The sequence below is a fragment of the Dipodomys ordii genome, unplaced genomic scaffold (genome assembly GCF_000151885.1).
Source record: "Dipodomys ordii isolate 6190 unplaced genomic scaffold, Dord_2.0 Scaffold78, whole genome shotgun sequence".
Lineage (NCBI taxonomy): Eukaryota > Metazoa > Chordata > Mammalia > Rodentia > Heteromyidae > Dipodomys > Dipodomys ordii.
This window is the reverse complement of record NW_012267294.1, coordinates 1,521,060-1,540,168: the sequence shown is the minus strand read 5'-3', so window position 1 is coordinate 1,540,168 and position 19,109 is coordinate 1,521,060. Positions and strand designations below refer to the sequence as shown.

At 38.9% G+C, this 19,109-nt stretch overlaps 1 protein-coding gene across 1 annotated transcript in view; it reads right to left on the bottom strand.

Moving 5' to 3' along the window:
• Window positions 1-279: 279 nt before the first annotated feature.
• Capza1 (capping protein (actin filament) muscle Z-line, alpha 1) overlaps window positions 280-19,109 on the bottom strand; it is a 40,664-nt gene continuing 21,834 nt past the window's right edge. Inside the window, exons 4-10 of the mRNA XM_013024698.1 lie at window positions 14,961-15,024; window positions 13,526-13,732; window positions 9,357-9,436; window positions 8,737-8,815; window positions 3,778-3,849; window positions 2,266-2,328; window positions 280-1,907 (exon numbers count right to left, since the gene is read on the bottom strand). Of these exons, the coding sequence (XP_012880152.1) occupies window positions 1,767-1,907; window positions 2,266-2,328; window positions 3,778-3,849; window positions 8,737-8,815; window positions 9,357-9,436; window positions 13,526-13,732; window positions 14,961-15,024 (706 nt within the window). The 3' untranslated portion in view covers window positions 280-1,766. The remainder of the gene's footprint in view (window positions 1,908-2,265; window positions 2,329-3,777; window positions 3,850-8,736; window positions 8,816-9,356; window positions 9,437-13,525; window positions 13,733-14,960; window positions 15,025-19,109) is intronic.

The following is a 19,109-nucleotide window of genomic DNA, read 5'->3' as shown; positions in this document are numbered from 1 at the left end:
AAGACACACACACACACACACACACACACACACACACACACACACACACACACACACACACACACACACACACACACACACCTGTTGTACAGTGCTAGTCCTTAGTTCAAGACACACACACACCTGTTGTTTGCAAATCTTTGTATACTTACCACATTTACATTTGTTCAAAGTCAGAACCAACTCCTAAACATTCTTAATAGGATGAATTACATCTGAGTATTACTGAAGACAAAAGCTGAAGAAGAGATGGATTAGAAAGGAGAGAGACACACACAATTTTAGAACAAAACAAGTATATTTCTATTGGACTACCTGATACAGAAGATAGCATGGTATAGATGGATAGTATGAATGACAAATAATACAAATATATTTTATTTGAAATAAACAAAAATGCTTACATAGCTTTCACTGAGAAACAAACTGTTGCTTGACTGTATTACAGAGCAAAAACAAAGCTGAAGCACAAACACCCTTCTGTTTTGACAATTATTTGGAGACAGGTAGGAAGACACTACTTGGTTTTTAAAAAACTGACCTTCCTTAAGGCCTGGTCATAGAAGTGTAAACAATGTAAATGAATCCACCATTACCAGTTGTCATTATCATATCTATGTTACCTGCATATTCTGAGATCATAAACATACCTGCCAATATACCTGGGAAGGGTTGCTTATCACAGTTACATGAGTTCTTGGCAGGCTGGATCAAGGAAGAATAATTTGGAACAAGTTTTACACCTATTTAGAAGAAAACACTAGTATTCCCTTAAATAACAGGTAATAATAGAAAGATACTGCCTGGAAGTTATCCTTTTCACTTTGGTTCATTTTTAGTTTCTGTGATTTACATAGTTGTCTGTTTCATTTGCTTATATTACAATCCTGCCACAAAATCTTAAAGCACAAGATACCTATTATTCATTCCTTCAACATCTATGTTTTTCAAGTTTCATACTCTACTACATCCACAATATGTCAGCAGTTCTTGGAGAGGAAACAAAAATATAAATGGGCAGAACTTGCCTAAAAATGTAGATGTTTCTAACTACAATGCTGCTTAATGAGAAGACAATGCAAGAATGAAAAAAAAGCAAATGTTCATGTGTAAGGAATGTGGTTCAACTCTTTGGATTTAAAAATAAGATCCCCAGAGAAGCCAAGTATCATGGAATTTCTAGAAAATTTCCTCTGCGCACCCCCACAACCTATAGACCTGAAAAGTCTAAGCTTCTGCAAACTACATTTGTGAGATGTTATAGGTGATGATCTAAGCAGAGGGAGAAGGATGAATGTGTCTTCCATTTAGCTAATTTGTAGCATAGCCTCTTCAGCTGTTGGTGGATCAGTAAAAACTACTGCAGGTACCAGAAGTGCTTTGAAGAATAGGGGTTAAAAACAACAACAAAACCCCTACTGACCATATTTTCTGTTTAAATCAATAACAGGAATTCATGGCTAGGAAAATTTTCTAAACTGTAAAATGACTCCAGGATAGATCTCTCCATTAAATGTAGCAAGGAGGGGGGGAAAAAAAAGATTTACACTAGTAGATATAGTGATAACAGAGAACTACAAGGTAGAGAACACAAAAAAAAATACCAAGACAATGCTATAGGTTCAACAGTATTCCATGAGGCTAGAAAATCAGTTAACTTTGAAAGCCCTAGCAAAATATCACTCTTGTTTATAAATCACTTATTTATCATATGACCACGTTGAATCCTTTTCCTTCCACACACTGAAGAATCCTATAGTCAGCTTTTAAGCATTCTGCATTTCTTTGCCAATCTTGTAGCTGAGTATCTTGTTCCAGTCGATTTTGGTGCGGGTAACTGGGAGTTGCCGGCGCAAGGCCTTGAATGTGGTATCTGACATTGTTTGATAGTTTTCACTAATTGCTGTCTGCAACAAATAATTAAAGATGAGTTGCATGAACAGAAATAGAGTTGGTGGTGAATATGAAAACCTATATATATAACCCTACAGAGAAAGGACATGCTACAAAGGACATTTCTATTTAGTTTCTATTGAACTCCTTTCAAAAGTGAAGAAAACCAAGAAAGTTAACTGTATTGCTAAAACTAGCATAAATCTAAATCCTCAACTGTAAGCAGATTGTCAAATTACAATGTGTATAGTTTCCACACTTTAGTAATTTTAGTATTTAGCATTTTAGTAAAGGACACAGGTCTAATGGTATATGTTAAGAGCAGAATAATCAAGTATTGGAGCCAGAGAAATTAGGGCCACATCTTCTTACCTGATACTCATTTTCTGCACTCTCTATGATTTTAATAAAGTCCTTGGCAGTTTGGATTTCATTCTAATGAAGGAAGAGGAGAAAGAAAGAAACAATTTTTAAAATGTTAAGCAGAAAACAAAAAAAATGCTGAAAAGTCCATCCATACTGACATTTATATAACTTCTAGTTTACCAAGTGTTCACAAGTATAGTAGCTCTTTTGATCCTTATAACATAGAATCATCTTCACTTTGCAGATGAAAACAGAATCCTCCTACATGACATGACCAGATCAAATTTAACAACCTTTCTATGATAAAGATGGAATCCAAATAAAGGTTTTCTCTAAAAAAATCAATACTCTTTCCATTCTACCACTGGATACCTAGAAGTCATTATCAATAAGTGTTGAAATGCTGATGACTTGAAAATATTCCTAGCTTAAGATGTTATAAAACAAGCCAATTTTTTTTTTTGGTTGGGCCACTTCTAGGGCTTCAACTCAGATCCTGGATGCTGTCCTTTAGACTCTTTATCACCAATTAATCACAGAAAAAGCCAGGAATGGCGCTATGGCTCAAGTGGTAGAGCACTAGCATTGAGCAAAAAACAAGCTCATGGACAGTGACCAGAGTTCAAGCCTCAGGACCAGAAAAAGCAAAACAAAACAAAACAAAAAACTATCAGGTACTTTTCTGCTAGGTATGCTTCAAACAATGATCCTCAGATCTTAGCCTCCTCTGTAGCTGGTATTGCAAACCAACAACACCTAGGAACTTAAGAGTCTCATGAGCTTTCCTGCCTGGGCTAGCTTTGAACTACAATCCTCAGATCTCAACCTCCTGAGTAAGATTACACGTGTGAGCCATCGGCACCCAGCAAACTTTTTTAATTTACAGAAGTATGTGTGTAGTGCCACATACACCACTTTTAATATTTAATAATGTGAGCATTACTAAATATAATATACATAAATAAAAGCTATTTGGTAGTACTCAACACCTTCTACAAATACAAGGAAAGAAGTTTTTAAAAAGAATTAAATAGCAAGAATTAGAAAACAAATTATGGCCCTTCTGTCAAGGTAAAGAACACAACACTGACTGAATACTACTAAAAGTGTTGTTTCTCTAATGATATGAATATAGCCTTACAGAATTTAGTTTGACCTTCCATTCTCCTGTTATTTACTGACTATAGGTATTGCTGTTCTTGAGTAAATTTTACAATCAAGAAAAAGACACAGCAGGAAAGGTAACAACATTTTTCTTAAAGTCATAATCACTCTTAAGACAAAGTGTAAACTAGTACAATCAGTTGGTAGTAAGATGCACTCAAAAAGCTGCCAAAATTAAATAGCAACACTCAGGTAAAACACTCTTTATTCTCTCCCACAGGTACTGGGGGTTTGAACTCAGGGAATTATGCTTGCTAGATAGGCACTCTACCACTGAGCCACTACCCCAGCTCCCAAACTAATTTCTTCAAGAAAAACAAGACACAAGTATAACATAAAATACTGCATACTCACAGAAACAGTTACTGAATCTTGTACATCTTTATGACTAACCAACTGAACATTGCCATCTTCATAATAGTGAACCTGTATTGAGACAATATTTGAGCAATTTTATGTATAGTTCATATAAAAACCTATCATTGAGGGCACAAATTCCTGCTTTAAGTTTTTCTTAATTAGTAAAACTTTTGTTATTTTTTGAAACAAATTCTCACATGCATCCTACACTGGCTTCCAAATTTATTTATTTTTCCATTGGTGTTGGTACTGGGCTTGAACTCAGGGCCTGGATACTGTCCCTTAGCTTTTGACTTTGTGTTTTTTTAACTGTATTTTTTGTCTTTTCTTTTTTGGTACTGGGATCGTACCCAGGACGTTGCACTTGCTAGGCAAGTGCTTTGCCACTGAGCTACATTCTAGCCCTAGTTTTTGACTTTGAACCATGATTCTCAGATACCAGTCTTCTGAGTAGCTAGGATTAAAGGCATGAACCACCAATGCCCAGCCAGGCCTTAACCTTCTGAGGGCTTGAAATCAGACTTGTGCCACTATACTTGGTTGAAGTACATATATACTTTTTCTTCTCTCTGTCTCTATTTTTCAATATGAAGGAATCAAACCTAGAACCTTACATATTGTTAGGCAAGCGTTCTACCACTTAGTAATAACATAATCATATGAAAATTCACAGTACTAATTAGAATTCACAGAATACTTTAGTTTATTAAGTCTAGTAATTGCTTATTAGGTGCTAATTACATCAAGGCACTGTGCTAAACATTGTAAATAGAAAAATAAGATTTTACTCCTAGCCATCTTAAAATAATTAAATGATGGGGTTTTTTGTTGTTTTTTTAGCATTATTGGGGGTCTTAACTCATGGTCAGGTTCTCTGGTACTTGAGCCACATCCCTAATCCCTTTTGCATTAGTTATTTTTTCAGATAAGTGTCTCACTCATGCTTCTGTCTCAGCCAGGTAAGGACTGAGATCCTTCTACCTGAGAAGCTAGAATTGCAGATGAGGGCAACCCTTGAATATGAGTTTTTTCTCTGTGAAAAGCAAGGGTACTTTTTTCTGTTTGTTTTTAGTGGTTCTGAATTTGAATAGTACATTGGCCTCAGACCTCCATTGCCCCAATCTTTACTTCCTACATAAAGCTAGGATTAAAGTTTGAGCCACTGTACCTAGCCAAAGAATTTTAATGGATCTCAATATCTGTTTCTCTCCATATGCACTAATATTAACATTGATAAATAGATTTGCTCAAATACAAGACAAACTTAACTGAGAGCTAAAGGCAGGACTAAAAAGATTTTATTGATGAATTTAGACTGTAAATAAAGCATTTTGGGGGCTAAGGATGTAGCTCAATGGTAAAGTATTTGTCTAGCACATTTGAGACCTTAGGTTCAATCCCCAGAACCACAGAGCAAAAAAAAAAAAAAAAAAAGTTTTGAAGACAAGGTAAAGTGAAGTGTTATAATTAAAAAAAACCAAAAAGCAAAAAACAAACTAGCCAGGCACCGGTGGCTCACACCTATAATCCTAGCTACTTAGGAGGCTGAGATCTGAGCATCTTGGTTCAAAGCCAGCCCAGGCAGGCAAGTCCTTGAGACTCTTATCTCTAATTAACCACTAGAAAACCAGAAGTGGCGCTGTGGCTCAAGCAGTAGAGTGCTCACCTTGAGCTGAAGAGTGCAGGGACAGTACCTAAGTCTAGAGTTCAAGCCCCACGACCGACCGACCAAAAAAAAAAAAAAAAACTAGCAAGAAGGAAGAGTATACAAGATACAAAACTGTAACATTCAGGAAGTTCTGGCAACTTAAAAGATAGGTTCAGTTATCTTAGTATGACTACAAACTGGCTAAACAGAATAGAATGACTGTTCATTTGAACAGTCTTGAATACAGTAATACCACCTAAGTGGATAAGCTCTCTACCTGAGCACAGTATCTAGCCTTGGGATGAGGAATATGAGAATGAAGTATAATTGGTTTAGTTGAAAGAACAAAGACCTCACTGCAAATGAATGTGGAAAGAAAGATGTCTGGAGACACTTAGGAAATAAAGAACTATAAAGAACAAAGCTCTTTATAAATCAAATTAGAATTCAATTTATCCTCTTACAGATGATAACAGTTAATTCAGATAATGGCATTTCCTTCATACACTACAGTCTCACTGTTATGTCCTTGCAAAATTCTTACATTGAACCTTATATCCACAGTGACATTATCAACACGTAGGACATCATAGGGCTCCATCCTTAAAAAAAAAGCCTGAATGAGTTCCCTTTCTGTGTTTGGGCCTTATGAGGCAATGTTCGCCCTCTGCACTGTGAGGATCAGGCAAGAAAGCAACATCTTCAGTCATACTAAGTTGCTGAATGAGTTGGCACTTTGAACTTGGATGTTAGCCTCCAAAATGAGAGCAATACAATTCTGTTGCTTATGAATTACTTAGTCAGGTATTTTGTTGAGCAGATTCAGCTACCTTGGTCCACTTATCAGGTGAAGGTTCAGCAATGAGATAATGAGCTTTTACACACACACACACACTTTGTCTATCTTGGCCCACTTCAGGTGAAGGGTCAGCAATGAGATGAGCTCACACACACACACACACACACACACACACACACGGTGAAGGGTCAGCAATGAGAGAGATAATGAGCTTTTACACACACACACACACTTTGTCTATCTTGGCCCACTTCAGGTGAAGGGTCAGCAATGAGATGAGCTCACACACACACACACACACACACACACACACTTTGTCCACTGCAGAGAACCAAACCCATGCTTCACTCATATTAGGAAAGCTCTCTTCCACTGAGCTACATCACCAGCCCAATTTTTGGAAATTGATTTCTAATTAATTTTTTTGCTTAAGCAAAAAAACTGAAGACAGGTGCAGTAACCTTTACTATTACAGCTATTATTTATTAAGCCCTACAATGTGTTAGAAACTATGCATAATATTTTATTCATTATTTATTTTACTTAGTCTTTACAAAATGCTATAAGCTAGGGACTACTATTAACTCTATGTTACAGCTGAAGCTTGAGGTATTTTAGTAACTTCATGTTCACATATGTAGAAAGACAAGTTGCAAGCTGAGCCGGGCACTGGTGGCTCACTCCTGTAATCCTAATCAGGAGGCTGAGATCTGAGAAGCCTGGCAGTCTGAGACTTTTTATTTATTTATTTTTTTTCCCGGTCGTGGGGCCTGAGCTCTGGGCCTGGGCACTGTCCCTCAGCTCTTCAGCTCAAGGCTAGCGCTCTACCACTTGAGCCACAGCACCACTTCCAGCTTTTTTCTTTTTGCTTATGTGGTGCTAAGGAATTGAACCCAGGGCCTCATGCATTCAAGCCAAGTGCTCTACCACTGAGCCACCTTTCCAGCCCCAGTCTGAGACTCTTATCTCCAATTAGCCACCAAAAAAGTAGAAGGGAGCTGTGTCTCAAAGTGGTAGAGTGCTAGCTACCCTTGAGCAAAAGAGCTCAGGGATAGCACCCAGGCTCTGAGTTCAAGTCTATCACCAACGAAGAAGAAAGAAGAAGAAAAGAAAAACAAGAAGGAGGAAGAGGAGGAGGAAGAGGAGGAGGATGAGGAGGAAGAAAAGGAGGAGAGGGGAGAGGGGAAGAGGAAAATGAGGGAGGGGAAGGGAGGATTTGAATTAGGTCAAAAGAACTAAAACCTCATCAAACATGCATTAGGAAGGAGTGACATTAATCAAGACAAACCGTACTCATAAACTAACATGGAAAATTAAAACTCCTTTATACAACTCCTTAAAGATAATTTATTTTATTTTATTTTTATTTATTTATTTTTTTCCAGGGCTGAGGACCGAACCCAGGGCCTTGCATGCGCCGGGCGGGCGCCCTTCTGCTGGGCTAAACCTCCCAGCCCCAAGATAATTTTTTTTTAATGTTAAAAAGATCCAAGTTTTGGTGGCTTATGCCTATAGTCCTTGCTACTCAGGACACCTAGATCTGAGACTCTTATCTCCAATTAACTACCAAAAAAGCAGGCAGTGGAGCTGTAGCTCAAGTGGTAGAGTGCTAGCCTTGCACAAAAATGCTCAGGGACAGTCCTCATGCCCTGAGTTGAGCAATGCATGCTTGCATGCTTGCACACGCGCACGCACACACGCACATACACACACACACACGCACGCACGCACGCACAGAGAATTCTATCATGGGGAAAAAGAACATACATTATACTTCTCAATGAGATGACTGGGGATGCTACTTTGATCCAAGTAGAAAGAAAAGTAAAAATTTTTTAAATGATATTCAGAAAAGTATAAACTAAACAGGGTATTCAGGGTCTTATGCACGCTAGGTAAGCAATGTACTAGTCCTTATTTCTAATATCAAAGCAAAGATAACTTGCATCTTTATTTTATATTTTGTCGGTCATGGGGCTTGAACTCTGGGCTTGGGTGCTGTCCCTGTGCTCTTCAGCTCAAGGCAAGTGCTCTACCGCTTGAGTCTCAGCACCACTTCCAATTTTCTGGTGGTTTATTGGAGATAAGAGTTCCTCGGACTTTCCTGCCCAGGCTGGCTTTGAACCATGATCCTCAGATCTCAGCCTCCTGAGTAGCTAGGATTACAGGTGTGAGCCACAGGCGTCCGGCAACAGCTTTATTTTAAAATGTGAAGGTTTTTTAGTTGGGGCTTGAACTTAGGGCCTGGGCATTGTCCCTGAGCCTCTTTGTGCTTAAGGCTAGCTAAGGCTAGCTCTCTACCACTTGAGCCACAGCACTACTTTCACTTTTTCTGAGTAGTCTATTGGAGATTTGGAGATAAAGAGTCTCACAGATTTCCTGCCCAGTCTGCCTCTGTAATGAACCAGGATCCTCATATCTCAGCTTCCAGAGTAGGCGTGAGACATGGGAGCCTTGCTTAAAATGTGAAGTTTTAACCATTATCCATTCCATCCTGGAATCTTACCTGAATCTTCAGCACTCCAACCACCTGGGCTGTAGGTGGTGTGATTGTGAACTTCCACTCTGATCTCCAACGACCATTCCTATTAAAATACACACATATACAATGCTGCAGAATCAGTAATAGGCACAAGAAAGGTAAACTGTCAGAAGCAGATAGGTTAGAAAAAGGAAGAAAACGACAAATTCACTTCCAATTTGATAAACCTAAGACTTGGTCTATTCAAGTATAAGTCTGGATCCAAATGGGTTAGTTAAACATAACCTTTACTAAGCTATCTGTATTATCACTTATCCTTCATTCCTTTTGAAGGCGAACTGTGCCTTTTCTAAATAGGATTGATAGCTTGCTTTGGTTGCAGTTATGTAACTAAACATTATTAACCCTATACCAGAGTAAAACAGACTTTTAGGTAGACAACTTAGTAATGATTTGTCAGTCAATATAATGGGATTTTAAAGATATAATAAAATCTTGGAAAGAATCTAAACAATGGTTCAATCTCACATTTTATAGAGAACTAAAGTCTCCAGGTCAATTAATCTATCCCAACAGTTAAGATTAAAAACCAGACTTTGTTTACAAAATAAATTAGAAAAAGGAAAAGAACATTCATTTCTTACCAGAAGTTTTTAGGCTGAAACTGGTGGCTTTCAATACATGCAATTATAGTCTGTTGCCCATCTATAGTTTTAGCATAAACCTATTGTTTGGGAAAAACATATTTAATTTAAACAACAACTTATAAAAGCAGTGTACTAAATACTGAGGGGACAAAGAATATGACATAATAGTATTCTTGGAACATGAACACAAAGCTGAATATTGTGAGTTCTAGCTGAATACTATGGTTCAATGAATGCAGAGGGAAATACTATTTCTGGCATGGAGTAGGGAGGTGCCACTTAGCCTGGACTTTATGAAAACATCCTGATCTGAGGCTGAGGACAAAGAACAACAAATTCAGGCAAGAAACAAAGAAATTGTTAAGGGAATGGAAATTAGTTCTGTTAGGCGGGAGGACACAAAAAAGGAGCATGATTATATAGTAGAAGAACTTAAAGTTGACTTTACGGACAGACGCTGGTGGCTCACGCCTGTAATCCTAGCTACTAGGAAGGCTGAGATCTGAGGATCATATTTGAAGACAGACCAGGCAGAAAAGTCCCCATGGGACTCTTCTTAAATTAACCACTCAAAAACCGGAAGTAGTGCTGTGTCTCAAGTGGTTGAGTGTTAGCCTTGAGCTCAGGGACAATGCCCAGGCACTGAGTTCAAGGACCCTCTTCCCCCCAAAAAAGTTGAGTTTATTTTACCAAAACCAAACAGAAATTTAAAAGACCAGAAGAATTGTTATTTTTGAGAACAGTCACTATTGATGTGCACACGATAAAATGGAAAAAAAGTTGAAGGTTGATTAGGGGTGACATTAATCTAGACAATAATCTGTGTTGGTATCAATGGTAATGGGGGAAAAAAAAGAAACAGTTTCAGACAAGATACGGAAATACCATGAGAAGTCTAGAGCTGGAAATGTAGTTCAGTAGTAGAAGCACTTGCCTAGAATGTGCTGAGGTCATAGATTTAATCCCGAGCAAAATAAAACAAATCAAAAGTTGAGCAATATGCTGCAATTGAAGAGCAAAGGGAAGAAGTCAAAATATTTGCACACTTGAATGTCTTGGAAAGACATTAATCTATCCCAACAGGTATCATTTACTAATTGAGAAATGCTTATCGAAATGTCTAGTTAGAAACACCAGCTCTTACAGTGGGAGATGTGAATGAAAACAGTCACCCAGGGAAAACACAGAAAAGAAGTAGTGCTTTATAGTTCACACACACAAAAATATATTTTTTTGGTAGTGGGGCTTGAACTCTGGGCCTGGGTGCTGTCTCTGAGCTCTTCAGCTCAAGGCTAGCGCTCTAGCACTTGAGCCACAGTGCCACTTCCTGTTTTCTGGTGGTTTCTTCTGGTTTCTGGTTCGCCTGGCACAAAACGTTTGTTTTTACAAATCTGGTTTAAAAACATGTCAGGTGCTGGTGGCTCACACCTCTAATCTTAGCTATTCAGGAGGCTGAGAAATGAGGATAGCAGTTCAAAGCCAGCCTGGGCAGGAAAGTCCACGAGACTCTTATCTCCAATTAACCAACAAAAAACCAGAAGTGGTGCTGTGGCTCAAGCGGGAGAGCACTCACCTTGAGCTGAAGAGCTCAGGGACAGCGCCTGGGCCAGAGTTCAAGCCCCAAGACCGACAAAACAAAAAACAAAACAACAATATGTTACCATCTACTGATGACAGAGCTAAGGTTCAGAATTCTTGCTCAAGGTTGGTTATTCAAGAGAATATATGCTTGAAAGTGAAACACAAACCTGTTGTTATCTTTCTTTTTTTTTTTTGGGTCCGGTCGTGGAGCCTGAACTCTGGGCCTGGGCGCTGTCCCTCAGCTCTTCAGCTCAAGGCTAGCGCTCTACCACTTGAGCCACAGCGCCACTTCCAGCTTTTTTCTTTTTGCTTATGTGGTGCTGAGGAATCGAACCCAGGGCCTCAGGCATGCAAGGCAAGCGCTCTACCACTGAGCCACCTTCCCAGCCCCAAACCTGTTGTTTTCTGATAGAAATCTATGTTACTTTTGATTAAATGGACTAGTCCTTCTGAGACAGAGATATATAGCCTTGGGGTATGCCTAAGTTTAGAAAGATAGGGGAGATGAAAAGAAATAACTACAGAGAGTAAGAGGACTTGAAGTGTTAATAAGCAGTCTTAGCAAAAGATATTTTTTTTTTGGGGGGGAGGGAAGGGATGGTAGGGGAAAGACAGAGGAGGAGGTAACCATGCTCAATAGGAAATGCAAGCCAGGCGTCGGTGGCTCATGCCTGTAATCCTAGCTACTCAGGAGGCTGAGATCTGAGGATCGAGGTTCAAAGCCAGCCCGGGCAGGAAAGTCCGTGAAACTCTTTAATAAGCCACCAGAAAACTGGAAGTGGTGCTCACTTGGTAGAGCGCTAGCCTTGAGCTGAAGAGTTGAGGGACAGAGCTCAGGCCCAGAGTTCAAGCCCATGACCGACAAAATAAAAAAGGAAATGTACTCATTACTTTGCTCATGTAACTGTAACCCCTCTGTACAGTATTCTTACAATAAAAAACATATAACAACAACAAAAAAAGATCTTTTTTAAAAGTAGCTAGTTGGATTCTGTAAAATTCAGTAACAAAGCCAGGTATGGTGGTACAGGCCTATAATCCCAGCATGGCAGACAGAGTTTGAGATCAATTTGGATTATTTAGCAAGACCAAACAAAACAAATAAAAAACTAGGAACTGTAATCTGGAGAAACTGACATAGGAGGATCACCATTTGAGGCTTCCTTATTTAAAAAGTTCACTAGAGGGGCTGGGAAGGTGGCTCAGTGGTAGAGTGCTTGCCTTGCATGCTTGAGGCCCTGGGTTCAATTCCTCAGCACCACATAAGCAAAAAGAAAAAAGCTGGAAGTGGCGCTGTGGCTCAAGTGGTAGAGTGCTAACCTTGAGCTGAGGGACAGCGCCAAGGCCCAGAGTTCAGGCCCCACGACCGGACCCCCCCCCCAAAAAAAAGTTCACTAGACCCATTTTTTACTAATTGCTAGACTTGATTATATATGCCTATCATCCAGTGAAAAGTATAAAATAGACAGATTGGAATCTAGGAGAGTAGCTTGAAAGGAATTGAGATTTTATCTCAAAAATAATCAGTACAGTTGGTAGCTTATAATATCCTAGCTACTCAGTAGGCTGCGATCTGGAAGACCGTGATTTGAGGCTGGCCTAGGCAGTAAAGTCCGTAAGACTCTGTCTCCAAAATAAGCAGCAAAAAGCCAGGCTGAAAAAGTGGCTCAACTTCAGAGCACTAGCCCAGGAAGAAAGCCAAGCTAGCTTGAGGCCCTGAGTTCAAACCCCAATATTACTCCTCTGGAAAAAAAAAAAAATCAAAGAACAATGCAAAGCTGGGTGCCGCTGAAACACTTGTAATCCCAGCTACTGAGATCTCAGGATCTAAGTTCAAAGTCATTGCGGGAAGACAAATCTGAAGAAGTCTAACCTCCAATTAACCAGAAAAAAAAACTTCAAGTGAAGGTACAGATTGAGTGGTAGAACACCAGGCATAAGTGAAAAAGCCAAACAGAGCAAGCGGCCCTAAGTTAAAGCCTCAATACTGACACACATGCATGCACGTATGCATGCACACCCACACTCTCCCACCCCCACTGAAAATAAAAGCAGGTATAGCTCAGTGGTAGAGTGCAAGGCCCTGTAAACAAACAGCTATCAACATGGGCAATAGCTTTCCTAAAAATTTCAATTTATGATTTCCCCCACACACACATCTAAGCTAAAGACCTTTTCTTTCTTTTCAGAGATAGGGATTTGTTATGCTGCCTAGAATGGTCTGAAACCTTGGGGTTAAGTGATCCTCCCACCTTAGCCTATCAAGCAGCTTTAACTACAGGCCTGTGTCATCATGTCCAGATCACAAGGCCTTTAAAACTTTTTGATAGGTATAAGTTGATTTTGCATAAAAAAAGAAATGTAAAATAGAATACTCTTGAGATCTAAAATTATTATGCATTGTGATTTTAAAAAGAAATTTTCCATGCAATTGTATGCTCTTTCCAAAAATGATTTAGGGAACAAAACAAAAAGAACATAACTAAGAAGGAAGAAGTAACAATTAATAAGCTAAAGCCTCAAAGGGAATAGGGAAATGTATGAAATAAGACATTTTCTGATATGAAAGCAGGCAGATACTTAACAGTACAGAAGCCGTTGGAATAATGATCTTTCACGTAGGCTCTTAAAGCACTGTCACAGGATTCTCTCCAAGACTTCAAACCTCCATCTACTTCCTCTGGCTGGGGGTCACTTGCTTCTTTCCGTAAGTGATCAAACTTAAAGGAAATTTTGTTCCTTGGATCTAAAAATCTGCTATTACCCAGGTCACCGTGCTCTGTTATTAGGACCTTCCAAAGAAGAATTACATATATGAATAACTCTATTAAAAAAAAGACAGCTCATCACATTTTGAAAAACAAAAAGTAAATAAAGATTATGAGGAGGAAAGTTAACTTCATTTAGCCAGATTACTTTCATATTGACTTTTCAATTAAGTCTCATTTTCACTCATAAAATTATTATATTTGTGGATAATCCAACTTATAACTGCAAATTATCCCACCTAATGATAATCGTCACTTCTTGATTTCTATCTAATGTAATGCTTAATGTCTAATGTAATACAAATGCTTTATACCTAGCTGGCGCAGGCACCAGATCCTGAACTCAGGGCCTGGGCATGTCCTTGAGATACTTTGCTCAAGGCTAGTAGTAACTTACCACTTAAGCCACAGCTCCACATTTTTTTTTTAATGTTTTATTGGAGAAAGAGCCTCAGAGACTTTCATGCCCAACCTGGCTTTGAATTGCAATCCTCAGACCTCAATCTCCTGAGTAATTAGGATTACAAGCATGAGCCACCAGCACTTTTATGTACTCTTGTATTCTTTCCTCACACATTTTATGAAACATTTCTAGAGCCACTGTACTAGCATGCAAAACAGGTAATACATTCATATAGTTCAAAAGTGAAACAAAAAAATATTAAGTGAGATATTTTTCTCAACCCATATCCCAATCAACAAATTCCCAAGTTAACTTAAGAGTAGCCTAAATTTCAATAAAAATGCTTTGTTTTCCATTAACTATGACATCTCCTTTTATTCTTAGCAAGGAGAATTAGAAACAACTTGAAAACCTGTTAAGACTCAACTCATTTCTTCTTTTACTCTTCTTGTTAGGTCTCTAAGAAAAACTACTAGTATCAGAAACAGGAAGAATTCCCTAACATAGAAACTGTACATAGGGCTGGGAAGTTGGCTCAGTGGTAGAGTGCTTGTCTCGCATACATGAGGCCCTGGGGTTCAATTCCTCAGCAGCACATAAGCAGAAAAAGCCTGAAGTGGGGCTGTGGCTCAAGTGGTAGAGTGCTAGCTGTAAGCTGAGGGGACAGTGTTCAGGCCCAGAATTCAGGCCCCACAACCACCACCAACCAAAAAAAAAAGAAAGAAAAAGAAACTGTACCTAAACTATAAAAACTAGGACATGAATTTATTCAGCACCTAATTCACCCATCTGCTTTGGTTTCTTCTCTACTACTTGGCAGAACAAGTCTGTCTAACAGGCAGTTATTACCTGATCTTCATATCCTTCTATCTTCACAGGTGTGAACTGATCCATGTTATACTGGGCAAATGCACTGTTTAGAAAAAATTTAAATAATAATTTTACCAGCTGCTGAAGTAAAATCTGTAGAAATTTTTCTCTGACATTTTACATCCAATCCACCTAAAATCTGACTTGACTAGATTCTGTAAGACTGTATTTTAGATGTCATCACTTGAAATTGCCATCATGAATAATGTTCTAATTATAATTTACCTAAGTAAAACTTCTACCTAACTTCACTGCTTCCACTCTAGTCCAATCACTACCGACTAATTAAGAATCTTGGAAGTACCATCTTGCTTTAGCCTCTGTCTCCTGATATACTGATTAAAATAATCATAGTCAGTGCCTATTATAAAATTTAAGTTTCATCATGTCATTCTATTTAGCACTCCTTTTAAAATTTATTTTTTTATTATCTGTATGTAATTGTACATACGAGTTGCCATTTAACCAAGCAGTTTAAGAATACAATGCATCTTGATCAGTATCACACCTTTCAACATTCTTGCCCAACCCTCCCAACCCACAGCACTCTCAAATAATGTCCTATCTTAGAATGACCCAGGTGCCAGTGGTTCAGACCTGTAATCCTACCAATTCAAGAGGCTGAGAACTGAGGATTACAGTTCAAAGTCAGCCAATATAGACAAGTCCCCAAAATGCTATCTCCAATTTACTAGCAAAAATTCAGGGCTGGTGGCATGGCTTGAGTGGTGGAGTACCAGAGGAGTTCAAACCCTGGAAGAAAAGAGAGAAAGAAAGAGAAAGAGAGAGAGAGAGAGAGAGAGAGACAGAGAGAGAGAAAGGAAGGAAGGAAGAAGGAAGGAAGGTGGGAGGGAAGGAGGTAAAGCAAAGGAAGAAGGGGGGAGGGAGAAAGAGGGAAGGATGAGAGAGGGAAATCCTCCTTTAACAAGAAGGTTCTCCATAAACCCAGAGTTTATAAGAATCAGAACATTTACATATAAACCTTTAATGTTAGTTCAACTAAAGCAACTGAAGCATTTAAACTATATACCAACTTCTAGTCAATCATATTTAGAAATGGGATAATAAGTTTGGAGTTGTGATCACTCTTAAATGACAGTCTACCTTCATGTACTCAAGAAATACCTTGTCACATGAAATAGAGATTTATTTTGGGTAGCTATCAAGGATAAAATTATGGCTAACATGGCAGGCAAATTAAAGAATCTGCTTTGTTTTCAAAGAATTCATTACTAAAAGTAATCAGTTTGCATAAACACCTATTACCATGATATAGAAGAGGTTCAGTCAAACAGTAGAACTGAATTAGCAAATGATAAATATTCTTTTCTATGGCAGATTCTATTTGAGTGAATCTTTAATGTGTGGTTACTTTCCTAAACAAATTATAACCAGGGCATCATTCATGATAACAATGATAATTTATAAATTACAGTGACAATTTGTAAATACTTGGTTTTCAGAATCTAGTTTCAAGAATGAGCTTCAAGCTGGTTACCGGTAGCTCAAGGCCTGTAATCCTAGCTACTCAGGAGGCTGAGATCTGAACATCACAGTTCAAAGTGAGCCCGGGTAGGAAAGTCTGTTAGACTCATCTCCAATAAACCACCAGAACACTGGAAGTGGCACTGTGGCTCAAGTGGTAGAGCACTAGCCTTGAGATGAAGAGCTGAGGGACAGAGCCCAGGCCCAGAGTTCAAGCCCCACAACTGACAAAAAAAAAAAAATGAGCTTCATGGCTGGGGATATAGTTTAATTACAGTATTTGCCTAACATATGCAAGGCTCTGTGTTTACCCTAGCAGTGCAAGGAAACAAGCATCATCACCACCACAACAAAAAACCCATTACCACCACCACCAAATGGGAAAAAAAAACATATATATATATATACACACACACACACATGTAATCTCTTGTCCAAGATGTGCTCCAAAAGGCTGGAGCTCAAAATGTGCTCCAACGAGCCTCAGCAGAAGAGCACCTGCATAGTGAGCAGTTCAAACACCAGGACCATCAAAAACAAAAACAAACAAACAAACAAACAAAAAAATGGGTTCCAGAAAAGTATCTAAATAGAGAAAAAGATTAGTATTTCCTGGGCAACAGCTCTTACAACAGCTTTCTATAGGCAAAATCTAAATCAATTATATATATATCATACCAAAATGATTTTATGATTATATTGTGCTTTACATCAAAACATCTTTCATGGGCTGGGAAGGTAGCTCAGTGGTAGAGTGCTTGCCTTGCATGCACGAGGCCCTGGGTTCAATTCCTCAGCACCACATAAGCAGAAAAAGCTGCAAGTGGTGCTTTGGCTCAAGTGGTAGAGTGCAGCCTTGAGCTGAAGAGCTGAGGGACAGCGCCCAGGCCCATAGTTCAGGCCCCACGACCGACCAAAAAAAAATCTTTCATGATGCCCATCCCACCTCTTCCTGGTCATCTTCTAATTCTGTTTCACTCTCCACAAAAACTTTGGGCCTTTTTTTTTTTTTTTTTGGTTGGTCATGGGGCTTGAACTCTGTGTCTGGGCTCTGTCCCTCAGCTCTTCAGCTCAAGGCTAGCATTCTACCACTTGAACCACAGCACCACTTCCAGTTTTCTGAGTGGTTTATTGGAGATAACAGTCTCACGGACTTTCCTGCCTGGGCTGGCTTTGAACCTTGATTCTCAGATTTCAGCTGCCTGAGTAGCTAGAATTACAGGTGTGAGCCACCAGCGCCCAGCTTACTTTGGGCCATTTGAGTAGACAGTAACTGAATGGGTAGAAGGGTACTGATTAAAAAAAAAAAGAGGATAGCAGGCCTTGAATGCTAAATAGATTTGTTTATAGATGACAAACAAAAAATCTGCCACTATACTGTTTTTGAGAACAAAGTAATTTAGACAAATGGTATTTTGCCAGGTGCTGGTGGCTCCTGCCTGTAATCCTTGCTATTAAGGAAGCTGAGATCTGAGAATCACGGTTCAAAGCCACCTGGGGCAAGAAACTTTGTGATACTCTTATCTCCAATTAACCACCAGAAAACCAGAAGTAGTGCTGTGGCTCAAGTGGTATAGTGCTTGCCTTGAGTTGAAGAGTGAGGAACAGTGCCAGACCCAGAGTTCAAGCCCCATGACCAACAACAACAACAACAAAAAAGGTATTTTGAAAGGTTAGCCTAACAGTGATAGGGAGACGTCCAATTATGCTTATCTTGTAGTTAATTCTATTCAAACACTTTCTGGACATCTGCTATCATTTTTATAATTCAGGAAACATTACCAATCCTCAGCAGCAGGGTAATATTTCTATAAACAGCAGATAAAACATAAATTCAGCTGAGCTCACAACAGTAATCCTAGTTACTCAGGAGGCTGAGATGTGAGGATGGCAGATCCAAGCCAGGGAGGAAGTCTGTGAGACTTTTATCTCTAATTAACTATTTTTTTTTTAAGCCAGAAGTAGAGCTATGGCTCAAGGACAGAACCCTGGGCCCTCAGTTCAAGCCCCAGTATTGATTGGCACCAAAAAATTTAAGTAAAAAAATCAATGTGAGGTAGAGAAGCTATAAAAGAAAACCTAATAGTTAACACTAATTTCTTCTTTAATAAGGAAAATCTGGGCAAAAACAAAAATAAATAAGATCAAATAAGCTTCAAAGATGTAAACATTTGGGGCAAATGTATTAACTCTAAGAAAAGCCAAAACCCAACACTGAGACTTAAGGTTTGAATATGAAATATCCTTCACTTCCCTGCCTGCCAACAGACTCAACATGTAAGAAGGCCCAATTCCCAGGTGGTTGTGTTATTATGGGGGATTATGCAAACTTTATGATGTATGGCCTGGCTAGAGAAAGTAAGTCACTGGGGGCATGTCTGTGGGGCTCTATCATATCTTCCTTCTGAGTTTTTCTGCTTGTCAGCCATGAGGAACATGTTCCTAACCACCTGATGTTCTGTTTTACCATCAGCCAGAATCAATGGAACCAAGGACTACATGGGCTGAAATCTTTAAGTTGTTCTCTCAGATATTTTGAAGACAGCAACAGAAAGTTAAATAACACAGTTTTTTCAGGGTACCAGTTTCTGCCACTATAGTTTAGCCAATGTTACAATAACACTGTATATGAATTTATTAAAG